The sequence below is a fragment of the Protobothrops mucrosquamatus genome, unplaced genomic scaffold (genome assembly GCF_001527695.2).
Source record: "Protobothrops mucrosquamatus isolate PMUCROS unplaced genomic scaffold, P.Mucros_1.0 scaffold1730, whole genome shotgun sequence".
Taxonomy (NCBI): Eukaryota; Metazoa; Chordata; class Lepidosauria; order Squamata; family Viperidae; genus Protobothrops; species Protobothrops mucrosquamatus.
In genome coordinates, this window is record NW_015387877.1 from 12,234 (window position 1) to 26,991 (window position 14,758).

The window sequence follows — 14,758 nt, forward strand, 5'->3', positions numbered from 1 at the left end:
TGAGGATGATGGTGTCCTCGAACCACTGGAACAGGAACATGAAAAAAAAGGTATAGGAAATAACTGTTGGCTTTTTGACAGTAGCATTTATTCTGGGTTTTGGTAGCCAGAAATGACTTGTATTAAATATTCCAGTTCTTGAATATGAGCTTGCAGCTGTATTCTGTGAGATTCAGTCTTCATCTTACTCCATGGTACTACAGGGATCTCTTCTGTTACTTAACCACCTGGAGAACTCAACTAAAAGCAAGATCAGTTGGGAGTAATCGTATCAAGAGCTTCTTTGGCTGCTTTTGTGTTCCAGACATTGATCAGATTCATAACAAAATTGGCTACCAAATTGTTGCATTTTCTATTGCAGGTTGCCAGATAACTTTCTAAAAGAATTATAAATGCTAGGAATTTAAACTCAATTTTTTTGCATTTAAAGTATGTACGACCCTCATGTCCCATTCCAAAAAGTAAAGTACTATTGGAATCTGTTGAAAGTTCATTTGATAATTTAGAAATCAGATTATTCATCAGATTTTGAATAATCATGTTACCCACTGTCATTAGCTTGTACTGGCATCTTGAAGTAAGACTTGCATTAGCGTGAAGCCAGTGGTAGCTTTAATCTGCAACTTCTATGTATTTTTAGCAAGATGTCAAAGCACAGATAGTTCCTAACTCCCATGTATGAGCAGAATACTCCATTGTACAAATAGATGAGGCTCAGCTGTAGTAGCAGAAAACTCCTTAGAACACGGGTGTCAAACTCGCGACGTCATGTGACGTGTCGTGATGTATTGTGACTTTTTCCCCATTGCTGGCAATGGGGTGGGCGTGGTTTTGGCATGACGCATCCGGCCCACGGGCCGGCAGTTTGACACCCCTGCCTTAGAACACTCCAGAGTTCATTAGTCTCCAATGAGTTAAAGTTCTTAATGGAGTCTTCTATTTTCCGTTTTTCATGGGAATGGTTTATCTGTGAGAGCATTCTGTCAACGGTTGCTGGAATTGGGTATGTCTAGTTTAACAAAGAGAAGGACGAGGGGGGACATGATAGCAGTGTTCCAATATCTCAGGGGCTGCCACAAAGAAGAGGGAGTCAAGCTATTTTCCAAAACGCCTGAAGGCAGGACAAGGAGCAACGGGTGGAAACTGATCAAGGAGAGAAGCAACTTAGAACTAAAGAGAAACTTCCTGACGGTTAGAACAATTAACCAGTGGAACAACCTGCCCCCAGAAGCGGTGAATGCTCCAACACTGGAAGTTTTTAAGAAGAAACTGGACAGTCATTTGTCCGAAATGGTATAGGGTTTCCTGCCTCAGCAGGAGGTTGGACTAGATGACCTCCGAGATCCCTTCCAACTTTATCATCATCATCATCATCATCATCATCATGATTATTATTATTATAACTCCTAAACAAAAATTTATCTTGATCTCCAAAAATTAAATTTGAGAGTACGCTTCCTAAACATTCTAGAAATCATTAAATCCCCAACTGCTCCTGTTGATGTGATACCAATATTAGATGTTCCCCCCCAGCACACTAAATTTAGAAGGAGACACTGTAAGCACAATCAGTTTAAAAGGTCACTTCAGAAATACAAAGAAGTGTTGGGTAGTAGATAGTGGTACATCAGCAGAATCTCAATGTCTTGATGGTTTATCACAGATGTATATGTCCAGATTTTCAGATAGAATTTTTCAGTAGAGGTGATAAATTCCAAAAGCTTACTTCATCTTTTCATTCAATGGATCATGCACATTGCTGCATTTTGAAAAGAATTGTTTTAAGTAGACTGAAAATGTCCTCACTCAGCTGAGAGTGAGCCAGACCCACTTATTCATTCATGATTAAATTGTGAGTTAAGGGATTCTTACTAATTACTACACTGGACTGAGAAGTAGCATTTTATGACCATCTTAAATAAATAGGAAGTTCTTGGTCTTCCTGAAGCACTAGCAAGCAGTAGAATTTCTATCCTACAGAAAACCTGTTAAGACTTAAAGAAAGCAAATAGTCTTGGTCCCCGACTGCTGATATCTCCCTGCAAGTCTATCTCTGTATTCACTGTTCTTTTCTTTGTTATTGGGATGCCAAGAAAACAAATAGTTTCTTCATTGTTCCAAGGATCTAACATGAAGTCGTCATTCTACCTGAATGTGCAGCTCCCCCACTAATACAACCCACAGCATAGTGGTTTAGATGTCAGATTAGGAGTGGGGAAATTCAGCTTGTGGTCTGCCTTCAGCCATGGAATTCACTGGGTGACTTTGGGTCTGTCACTTTCTCTTAGTTCAGGGGTAGGCAACCCAAAATACTCAAAGAGCCACTTGGACCCATTTCCCACCGAAAACAAAACACAGGGAGCCGCAAAACCCTTTGGATATCTAAAATGAAGATAACACTGCATATATCCTGCATATATATAGAATATATAGATAACACTGCATATTTATAGAAAGGGTGATATTCCAGTAAGGGGGTGCAATGATTACAATAAGCTCCTGCCTATAGAATAGAATAGAGCTGGAAGGGACCTTGGAGATCTTCTACTCCAGCCTCCTGCTCAAGCCCATGCAGAAAAGTGGGGGTCTTTAAATAATCATGTCCACTTTTCCCCCTTTTTTTCCATTTTTTTTTTGCAGACATCCACATGTGTATGCATGTCAGGTTTGGAAGCCTCCCTTTAAGTCTGTGCGTGTGCGCAGACATAGGCTGACTTAGGAGCAAAAACACTGCTGGTAGATCTTGTGGGATTTTTGCATGCAGTTTACTTGTTGGGGGGGAGGGAGGAGGAGGAAGCGCAGAGCAGCCAGTGCCAGTCAAAGCCCAGATTGTTTGCTTATTGAGAGAGAGAGAGAAAGAAAGAAAGAAAGAAAGAAAGAAAGAAAAGACAAGAAAGAAAAGACAAGAAAGAAAAGACAAGAAAGAAAAGACAAGAAAGGAAGAAGAAAGGCAGGAAGAATATGGGAAGGAAGGAAGGAAAAAGAGAAAGAAAGAAAAAAGGAAGGAAGGAAAAAGAGAAAGAAAGAAAACAGGAAGAAAAGGAAGGAAGGAAGGAAAAAGAGAAAGAAAGAAAACAGGAAGAAAAGGAAGGAAAAAGAGAAAGAAAGAAAACAGGAAGAAAAGGAAGGAAAAAGAGAAAGAAAGAAAACAGGAAGAAAAGGAAGAAAAGGAAGGAAAAAGAGAAAGAAAGAAAACAGGAAGAAAAGGAAGGAAGGAAGATATAACCTTCAACAAAGCAGCCTCCCTGCAAAAGAAACACATTCGTTCTTATGTGAGCAGACACGTGAGCAGCTGGCCCCTCAGCCTCACTAGAAAAAACCTCACCCTGCCTTAATTGCAGGCAAACCTGCCGAAAGCCCAACCACCCTGTGCAGAAGCTCCAGCCCAGCTTCTTTCCTCCCTTTCAGCTTTTTGTATTTATTTATTGGGGGGGGGGGGCGATCTGCAAGCATGCCAACTGGCGCTGGAGAAGAGCGGCCAGCCCACCAGCCGATCCAGGCTGAGCCCCCCCTCCCCCCAGCAAGCACCAAGGCTGCTTTTGAAACAGAAAGAATCGGGCAAAGTGAAATGGCTTGCCTCAGAGCCGGTATGATGTGGGATTTTTGCATGCAGTTTACTTGTGTGAGGGGAGGAGGAGCAGGAGGCGCGGAGCAGCCAGTCAGAACCCAGATTGCTTGCTTATTGAGAGAGAGGGAAAGAAAGAAAGAAAGAAAGAAAGAAAGAAAGAAAGAAAGAAAGAAAGAAAGAAAGAAAGAAAGAAAGAAAGAAAGAAAGAAAGAAAGAAAGAAAGGGAAGACAAGAAAGGAAGAAGGAAGGCAGGAAGAATATGGGAAGGAAGGAAGGTAAAAAGAGAAAGAAAGAAAACAGGAAGGAAGGAAGAGGAAGATATAACCTTTAGCAAAGCAGCTTCCCTGCAAAAGAAACACATTTGCACACAAGCACCTCCCTCCTCAGGTTTAAAACGGGAGCACAGAGCAAAGTAAAGGCTTGCCTGGGAGCAGGCAAGTCCCCACCAACCTTTCCAGGCAGAGCCTCCTTCCCCCCATCGAGTGCTTCGGTTGTTTGACGCTGTTTAAAACGGGAGCACAGAGCAAAGTAAAGGCTTGCCTGGGAGCAGGCAAGTCCCCACCAACCTTTCCAGGCAGAGCCTCCTTCCCCCCATCGAGTGCTTCGGTTGTTTGACGCTGTTTAAAACGGGAGCACAGAGCAAAGTAAAGGCTTGCCTGGGAGCAGGCAAGTCCCCACCAACCTTTCCAGGCAGAGTTCGTCCAATGAATTCAAACTTCACACATTTTTTTTCTGTGAGAAGTTTGAATTGATTGGTTGAACTTCTTTAGAGCCATTTTTTTTTGGGGGGGGGGAAATGCATTGGGCTGGGAGCCGCAGGAGACAGCTCAAAGAGCCGCATGCGGCTCCGGAGCCGCGGGTTGCCGACCCGTGTCTTAGTTCAACCTATTTCACAGGATTTTTGTTATGAGGAAAAAATTATGTATGTATGTATTTATGTATTTATTTCCCGCCTTTATTATTTTTACAAAAAACTCAAGGCAGCAAACATATCCATCACACCTTACTGCTCCTATTTTCCCCATAACAACAACAACCTGTAAAATGGGTTGGGCTGAGAGTGATTGGCCCAAGGTCACCCAATTGGCTTTCATGGCTAAGTCAGGACTTGAACTCATGGTCTCGTGCTTTCTAGCCCCATACCTTACCCAGTAGACCAGTGTTCTCAACTTTGACAATGTTAAGGCACGTGGACTTCAACTCCCAGAATTCCACAGCCAGCATTGCTGGCTGTGGAATTCTGGGAGTTGAAGTCCACGTGCCTTAACATTGTCAAGGTTGAGAAACACTGTAGTAGACCAAACTGGCTCTGTACATTTGCATCTAGTTTTAAAACATAATCTCTTGTACCAAACATTTTCAGTCCCATGGCCGATAAACAAGATTGGAAGCTTAATGACTCTTATTTTCCAGCCTAATGCTTATATTGTATAGCCTTTTTCTGTGAAGGAGTCAGATGTTTTTGTTCCTGCTATTTAATGCAGTTTAGTGAATGCTGCTGCCATGTATTGGTAAGCCTGCCTGAATCTGCTTTCATGGTAATTAACTCCAGAACGTGGATTCTCATTTATCACATGCATACCGAGGAAATTAATGCATGTGTTTTAAGAATGAATGGGCCTAAATCAAACTAGATGACCTGAAATAAGGAAATAACTAAATTGCCTCTTTTAATTTTGTTAAAATTCTATAAGTGAATGTGAGTGATCTCCCAGCAGAACTTACTTCTTATCAACAGAGCGCTTTGGACACAACGAAAACTTAAGTCTTATGACAACGCAAAGTTTCTAAATGTGTTTATTATTCTACTCTACCTAAATTTCTTAACACCTTAACCTTTCCCGGGGGCCTATCAGGAACTCAATACCGGTCAGTGAATTGCTGGTAGGTTTCATTACTACCTTAAAATGAGTACTTGGTAGGAGTTCAATACTGACGACGTGATGCCCACATGATTTCAGGCAGGTGACAACTGGCTCAAATTTATGACTGATTGCAGTATCTTGGTGTCACGTGATCACATTTGGCAAAAAACACCCTTTGGATAAGATAGATTCAGATTTACAACCATCTGATTCACTTAACGATGGTGGTGCCAGGCTTAACAACTGTAAAAAACACTCTCAAAATAGAGTCCAGTCATGTTGTGACCTGAGTTTTGACTGCAACAACTTACAACTAAAATCTGGGTTTCAATTGTGTTTGCAAATTGAGGACTAGCTCCATTTAATCCAGTCCCCTGCTCGGTATAGGAATCCAGATTAAAGCACTTCCAAAAGATGCTTTAGATGCCGTACCTACATAGATCACTTGAAACATCAAGAGAAAGGGAGCTTACTTCTCTTTTGATTCTAACTCCATTTTCAGTCTACTTTAATGTTAGGATTTTTCTGCCAAAAGCTGTGTTCCTATATCTTAAACCCATTATTCTATATTCTGACTTTCGGATTGATAGAGAGCCGGTTTTGCTTGTACCCAGTCTTCTCTTGTCAAGGCTATATGTTACCGTTTCCTTTCATAGGAACTAATTTCTCGTTCCTGGACCATGCTCGCTGTCTTTCAGTCTAATCCTTCATAGTGTGGAACACAGAATTAGATCTAATAAATTCATTTTGCAATTAACTATTATTCTAAGGTTCTTTTCACACCTATGCAAATACCTTTGTATGCATATGTATTCTTCAGCAAAGAAATTGGCATTTGTTTTTGTTAAATTTCATTTAATTTCCTGCAGTCCATTTCTTTAAACCTATTAGTATCATTTGAGGTAGAAGGTTAAGGACCGAACGCTACTGAATACCTCACTGCAGTATGATGAGGAAACATTGGAAAGCTTTCACTCCATCTATGTACAGTATATTATTTCATGCCGTCCAGCCCAGTATAACTAGTTTGTTAGTTATGGTGTCAGAGGATACTTTGTTAAATGTTTTGCTGAAATCAAGAAACTATGTCTGTTGCATTTACACAGTTTACTAAGGAAGTTACCCGATCAGAACATGAGATAAGACTAACCTGGTGAGACTTGTTTAAGATAAATCCAAGATCGTTTCTTTTTAAGATGCATATGGGTCAGTCTCCTTATAATTCATGCAAGAGTCTTCCGAGGTCCTCATGTGAGACTGATTTATAATTTCATGGATCTCCCCCCATTCATCTTTTTTTTTGTTTCTTAAAAATAGGGATGTGTTGTCTCCTAAACCAGACATTAGCTATCAGAAGTATTATCTGAAGGTAACGCAGACAGATTCAACCTGCTATTATGCTTCAGTGTCATTGAATCTAGCAGCTTTTGCTAGAGTAAAGAGCAAAAGGGTGCTAACACCTGTCTGCAACTCCTTAAAGCAGCAGCACCGTTTCCTGGGACCACATGGCTGCCCTCTTTATCTGCTACCTGATCTTAGACAATGACACATTTGGCCTAAGGAATTGAAAAATGGTGCTGGATTCATGTTCCCACATCTTCCAAATAATCTTTTTGTCTTCAAATCTAAAATGCTTAAGCCTGTGTAGACGCTCCTTCACTAATTTTAACCAAGACGCATGGTACTGTATCATCAAGTTAATTAATTTGGATTTCTAAGCAGACATGGGTATTTTTAATATTCAGTGCAACTCCTCCATTTCTGCTGTTTCTCTTCCTTTTGAAAACAAAAGGTACATAATGCCAATTATGTACCCTTCAACTGTTACTTTATTGGGTCTCAATTATACCCAGTATATCATATTTTCCTTCTTTTACTAAAAGTTCTTGTTCATTTGGTATATTATGTTCTTTCAAATATTCACTGATTTGTTTAATAGGTCCTGTTAGAGCAGTGGTTCTCAACCTGTGGGTCGGGACCCCATTTGGGGTCGATCGACCATTTCATGGGGGTCGCCAAGCAAGGCTGTCCGCCATTTTTTTTGTCCGCCATTTTTTTCTCCGTTTTCTGGCGAGTGCCTTACCTCCCTTGGGCTGGGCCAGCTGGTGGTTGGCCTGCTCCATCTCTGCCACTTGCCAGCTACGCCTCGGCCGGCGCAGGGGGCGGAACCACGCATGCGTGGCGCTCCCGGGCAGGGAAAGTCCTCGACTTACGACCGGTTGGGTAGTCCTCGACTTACGACCGGTTTAGTCCTCGACTTACGACCAGTTGGGGTCGCAGCATTAAAAAGGTTGAGAACCACTGTGTTAGAGAAACTCTTCTAGCTCTGTAAGGCTTTAAATGATCTCTGAAAACTTAAATTTTTTTCTCCAAATTCTGGCATTGGTGTACTGACCTGGTTTATGTTTTGGGTTGAGTATGTTAGGGTTACATTTATTATCACATTTACTTTTTGTTCAGTATAAGCATTTGCTTTTAAATGTATATGCCACCCAGAGTCTATGTTGAATTGAACAACTATATAAGTCTTAATTACAAATAAAATTATAAACACCCCCCTTTTTTTTACAGCTTACAAATGTCTTTTTCTCCAACCACCACAGTATTGATGTTTTCCCTTTTATAAGTTCTGAGTTGCATAACTTAGTTGCTTTCTTTTGAAAGAAAGATGGTACAGTCTGATATGACCAGAGTGAATATTAAATATTCTCATAATCATCTAAGAAGAATATATATATCATACATAGAAAAATAATTAAGGTAGCAAACAAACTTCAATAACAATTCAATATTTACTTATCCTAAAGAGATAAACAGAATGTCCACTATAATGATGAGTAGTTTCTATATCAGTGGTGGCGAACCTATGGCACGCATGCCAGAGGTGGCACTCAGAGCCCTCTCTGGGCACGCGCACCATCGCCCCAGCCCCGCCTCCCCCCGCAGCCCCCTCCTCACCAGCAGCCCCCCTGGAGGAGATTCGCCCCCATGCGCGGCCCGCACGGAGCCGCACAGCCAAGGACATGGCGGCTGGGCAGCAGGGACAAGACTCCACCCTCGTGCTCCATTGCACGCAGATGATGCTGTGGGGTATGGACGGAGGGCATGGCTGCCATGGCGCCGCTGGACTGCCTGAACGATCTGCGGCGGGCCATGGAGGCAGTGGGTGGCTGGGTGGGCAGGGCGGGGGGCAGGGGCTGGGACAGAGTAGGGGTGGGCATGGCAGGGATGGGGCCAGTTTTTGGCACTTGGTCTCTAAAAGGTTCGCCATCACTGTGCTATATCTTAGTAGTTTGCGGTTTTCGATACAACTTTCAAATGTGGCTATTTTGCTTTCCCAGTTATTACAGAAGCAGTGGAAAGGTGGAAGGCAGAAAAAGCAGCACATCTCGCAAGAGGTGACAAGGAAGAGGAGGAGGAGGAGGAAGAAAACATCTATGCAGTAAATGACAACGAGGTATTATATCTGTTTCCAATTTTATACTATACTGTATATTATATAGTACGCATAGTAAACTATATAGTGTACTATATAGTTATATAGAGTGAGTGATAAAAAAGATTAACAATTAACAATGTGCACCTATGTGAGTGATAAAAAAAAGATTAATTATAAATGTGCAGCTACATATTCACAATTGGACACACCTGCATTTTTCAATGCTATCCTATACATCATGAATATAATTAACTCTGATTTCTGCCTGGACTCTGGCTGAAGTGCAGTCAGGGGAGCAAGTAATTATTCTATTTATTTTGAGACAAAGTTCTAATGATTTGCTAAGCAAACTTTGAATTCAACATTTTCTCAATGCTTTGCAGTCTGATGAAGAAAATGGAATGAAAACTGATGGTGAGGATAGTCAGCAGACGTTTATTGCTCACGTCCCAGTACCATCACAACAGGAGGTAAGGACTTGCACATGAAGGAAATACAGGAAGCATAACTTTGAAAGGTGGGGGAGGGAGGGAGGGAGGCAGAAAAAAAAGTGAAAGGGAAGGATAAAGAAAGAGAGGAATTAATGAGGAAGGAAGAAAGGATATACAAGAAGTTTAACTTTGAAAGAAGTAGATTTGTGCACTAGTTGCAGCAAAACAATTAGTATATTTCAAAGTAAGAGGATTTCCTCAGAATATACTGTAATAGACCACTGGTGGTGCAGTGGTTAGGGTTAGGGTGCAGTACTCAGATACTTCTGCTGGCTGCCAGCAGTTCGGCAGTTCAGTTCTCACCGGCTCAAGGCTTACCCAGCCTTCCATCCTTCCCAGGTCAGTAAAATGAGGACCCAGTTTGTTGGGGGGCAAGATGCTGACTCTGTAAACCACTTAAGAGAGGGCTGTAAAGCACTGTGAAGCGGTATATAAGTCTAAGAGCTATTGCTAAATGCTATTCCTGTTGATAGTTGGGTATTCACGTACGCTTGGAAATAAAGGGAGAGATGGTAAAAGTGCCACTTTCTTCATTAGGAATTTAATTCATTACTAGACAACCTGTGCCCTGTTGGGTCTTTCTTTTAAAGATTGTCTTTTTCCTAAATATAGAAAACAGAATGACCATGGGAGTAGAATGAACTTCTAACTTCCTGTTGGCTTCCCCATTATGTTTTCCTTCCCTCCCTCATTGTCATTATCTTCCTTCCTTCCTTCCTTCCTTCCTTCCTTCCTTCCTTCCTTCCTTCCTTCCTTTCTTCCTTTCTTCCTTTCTTCCTTCTTCCTTTGATATGAAAACTTGATTTGCCATTATAAGGATAGATCTGTATAATCTTTAGGCTCACTACTGTATTAGTGAGGAAATTAGAACCTTTAAAATGTATTCATACAATGCAAACAATTAAAATGTAGGTTATCTAATTGGCAAGTTATGTTTTGATTGTTTGCATAGTATGAACGCATTTTTGTAAGTGTGTTTGCAAGGTGCTGCAGTTGAACAATTTACTAATTTTTATACTCATTTCTGAAAAAATAGTATTGTAACTTGCATTGTTTTTACTAAATGAGGTTCCAGGTTCTGTGGGCAAAGTAATTTTTGATCTACGTAATTAATTCTGTTATCATGCTGTCATTTTCTTAAGTCACTTTTACTAAAGAATTTCCAATTTGCAAGTTTTCAAATTGAATGTTGCTCATTTAACAGATTGAGGAAGCTCTCGTCCGAAGAAAGAAGATGGAACTTCTTCAAAAATACGCCAGTGAAGCTCTTCTGGCTCAAAGTGAAGAAGCTAAAAAACTTCTAGGATTATAGTAATTGCTCCTTCTATTTTTGATAGTCTATCTTAAAACCACAGATAATCTTGATTCTACAGAATCGGTATCTTCTTGATTCTATTGAAATAAGACTTTGCAAGTTTTAGAATGAAAGAGGTTTTTTCCCCCCAAAATACATTTTATTACACATTTTCACTATCCTAATTTATGGGAGTTTATTCATTTTTAGCTTCCCCCTTCGAGTTCTAAATAGTCAGCCTGCTTTGAATTTATCTTTGTCTACCTATTTTCCTCTTTGTTTTTTGTTTTTTAATTTTACCTTAGTAACGTATCTAGTAACGGTATTTAATTTTGAATTTTCAAGAAAACTGAAATGTTCTATATAGTTAATATGGAACTAAGTGTTATGATAATGGAGAAAACACTCACTTGGCTGGGTTTTTGAAATGCTGAATATTTCAGCAAGTAAAATTGTAAATACGGTTTATAAAATCTCTCATTTTTTAGTAAAACTTTATGCAGATTTAATTGTTCTTTGCTTTTGTTAAAAATACTAAAATTTGTCAGCTGTGAATATGGTAATTTATAAATAATATGAATTCTAGGAATATATGAGTATCAACAAGGTGAATAACTGAAACAAAAAAATCACACATTCTATGTAAAATTTTGTGTGTATGTGTACAAAAAAATAATTTTCTAGGAACAGAGGTTTATGAGTGTTTTTATCATAAGCTTTTTACAATGATATACAAATACAGTACATTATTATATAATTAGTCCAAGTCATACAGCAACATGCAGTTTATATAATGTGACCCATTTTTTTACTATCAAACCAACAAGTATGGATGCTAATATTTAGCAATTGTAAGACAAAACAAAATATTTTTTAAATACCAGTCAAATCTGTCTTCATATACTTTATATCGTACTGACAAGAATGGAATTTTAAAATATACTTTATACAATCAGCATAGTATCCAGCTATATATAAACTTGAAGCAAAATTTCAATACTTGGAATAAGAGAAAAATAATGTAAGATTATAGGTTTTATGCAAATGCACCTATTACTGGCAAAGCAGACATTATTGGCAAAACCTAATTCTTTAAGGTTTAAACCCTTCCCACCATGGTAAGTGAGATTGATTCTAGAGAATTGGATACACTAGAGCAGACATGTCAAACTCAAGGCCTGTGGGCCAGATGTGGCCCACGGGGCCAGCCCGGGGATGGTGAAGGACCAGCTCCGGCCCACCCCAGCCAGGGTGGGCGCACGCACAGGAGGCAGTGAACATGCAATGCCCGGCAGCAGCCGCAGCCTGCCAGGTGGATCTGAGTGCTGTGGCTGCTGGGCCGACCCTCCAAGCAACAGGCAAAGGCAGAGGCGCAGGAGGGGAGGCACACCATTTGGCCCGCTGGATGCGCTGGGCAGCCGCCCAGGGAAGTAGGGCTAGGCAGGGCCAGGGGTTCTGGGAACTTGAGGACTGGGCCAGGCGCCTGGCCCCCAAGGCCCCAGGCAGCCCGTGCCATTCGGGGGGGCTACGTGGCCCAAGAGGGACGGTGAAGCTCTTCCGGTAGACTAGGCCCCGGCGCCCACCTTGGTCTCGCCCCCTCCAACATTGCAAGAATATTGGAAAAGCTCAGGAAGATCTTCAGCCAACACAACATATGTGCACACTTCAAACCCAAGAATACACTAAACAGAAGCTTGTACACTCCAAGGATAAAGCATCCAGACACAAACTGAGCAACATGGTATATGCAGTACAATGCAGTGAGCGATGTGCAGATCTGTACATTGGGGAAAGAAAACAACCACTCCATAAACGCATGGCACAACATAGGAAAGCAAACCCATCAAGACAAGATTCAGCAGTCCATCTGCATTTAAAAGACAAAGGCCACTCTTTCGAAGACAGCAAAGTCCACATTTTAGACAGAGGACTGCTGGTTTGAAAGAGGGGTCAAAAAGGCCATCTATGTCAAAATTAAACAGCCCTCTCTCAACAGAGGGGGAGGGATTCAACATCATCTATCTCCAACAGTTTCAAGCAGGCTCCACACCCATTTGCACTACTCAGGTGACTGATGACACACATAAAGCTCCAGGTGGCCTTAACGACTCTAAAAGAATGCAAATGACCAGCTGTCTGCAAGGAATAAAAACCCTTCCATTCCCCACCATCCAGTCAGAGCTGAAGAAGCTTCTTGGATAAAAAGTGAAATGTCTTCAATGTTTTTCACTGAAGTCCAGTTGCCGAGTGAAAAAGCATCTTTGGGTTTACTTTCTAGTGTGAATGGTGATAATGGGAGAACCAGATATGAGTTTTGGGAAAAACTGAAGTATTCTAAATAAATGCAATCCAGAGAAACATTATATTGCTAGTTGAAATGAATGGGTAGGTGTGGGTGAAACAGCTACAAAAGAAATGGGTTATTTGGAGACTGAAGAATGAAAGAAAATGTAGCTATGTTGATTTTGCAGAGATATGAGATGAGCGGAGTTTGTGGTTATTTGCTAAATATAATAACAGTACATGATGGAAGTATGTCAGGAGCGCAGCAAAAAAAACATCTACACATGAAGGTACAATTTATGCAGAAGAGTCTTCCCACCTAACAGTCAACACTTGGTTAGAGCTAGATAAGGTTCAATAGCAATCAAGGTGGGGTGGGACTTAGTTCACTTATGGCTACAGAATTACTCTAAACTGATCCCTCTTTTTACTCCTCCCCCAGTCTGCCAGTCCTACAACATAATATCTATTTATATATAAATAAAAATGTAAATGTTTGTTTGTTCAAAATCTTAAATCTTTATCTTCTGATAAAATAGTTAACCCTTGCAAAGCCCTAGTTATTGTTCCATCAGGAGCTGTGTTATTAGGAATGAAAGTACAGCATCCTTTTTCTCCTACCATTACAGAAACACATCTCCTTTCTCTGCTAACAACATCTCTAATGCTAATCGGTTCTCCCAGGCCATTGGACTTGTATGTTTGATTAGCCTGTATACACCTTAAATCTATCCATTCTACATCCCGTGGAATTTGAATATCACTATCTCCCAATATAACTGAATTTAGGTCAGGTTGTGTTTCCGCTGTCTAAATTTCAATTTCTCCTATAATTGGGTATGTGGGATAAAGAGTATGTTGATGTCAGACCTTTACATATTTTTAACCAATCCTCCACTATTACTATGTTACAAGGTTCTTCACAGGGACAGACTGGTCCACAATCACAACAGTGATAACAACAACAACATTCAGTGACACAATTGCAATCACAGAACCAACACATTATGTAGAAGTTTGTAGAATGTGGAGGTCCACAGCTTCTTCTGGAATCCTTGGATGGAATAACATAGGTCACCACTCAGATCAAAAAAGCCCCAAAGCTGCTACTCCTGCAATGAGAAAAATCACAAACAAACCCAGGCTATTATTTCTTCACCCCCACAATGACCACATCAGTTTTTGGTAATTTTTATTCACAGTGGGTCTTCTCCAGGAATTATTTTCCACTCTTTTGGCTCCACCCTTTTTCTTTCTTTCAAACTGCTGTTTCAGTTGTTAGGAGGGCTTGGTAGGGACCACCCCAGGCTGAAGTAAGTTTTTCTTCACACCAGCTTTCTATCAGGACCCAATCACCAGGCTGAAACTTGTGGACAGCAAATTCCAATGGAGGTGTCTGGGCTAACAATCCTTGCTTTCTGAGAAAAGACAAAGCAGAAAGCAGCCCCAGTATCTAATTCTTTATAAACATGTCATTAGTTTATAATTTCCCACCTGAGGTAATTTAAAATCAACTTGAATGCATTGAAATAGCCTCACCACTAGATGTTATAGAGCATTTTATGTGTTTACATATCATATATTAACCAACCATTAACCATAGAAAAGTATCAACCATCCCTCCCTTCAGTGGCTGCTTCTGTGTCCTAGCTATTGCTTTATTCAACATCTGTCTCCCATCTGGCAACATCCACCTCCCACTTTCTTCTACTTCCTATTTTCATTATGTCTCTCTTTTCCCCCCAACTACTTTGCTATGAACAAGTGTTTACTTCCTTTCGGCTTTCTGATTTAAAATTACCCACACTTGATAAGAAA

General features: G+C 40.6%; 1 protein-coding gene across 1 annotated transcript in view; it reads left to right on the plus strand.

Annotated features, from left to right (window-relative positions):
- Window positions 1-11,161, plus strand: part of ISY1 (ISY1 splicing factor homolog) — a 22,672-nt gene extending 11,511 nt beyond the window's left edge. The window contains exons 8-11 of the mRNA XM_015822962.1: window positions 12-50; window positions 8,775-8,890; window positions 9,256-9,342; window positions 10,568-11,161. Coding sequence (XP_015678448.1) covers window positions 12-50; window positions 8,775-8,890; window positions 9,256-9,342; window positions 10,568-10,675 — 350 coding nt within the window. The 3' untranslated portion in view covers window positions 10,676-11,161. The remainder of the gene's footprint in view (window positions 1-11; window positions 51-8,774; window positions 8,891-9,255; window positions 9,343-10,567) is intronic.
- The last annotated feature ends 3,597 nt before the right edge of the window (window positions 11,162-14,758 follow it).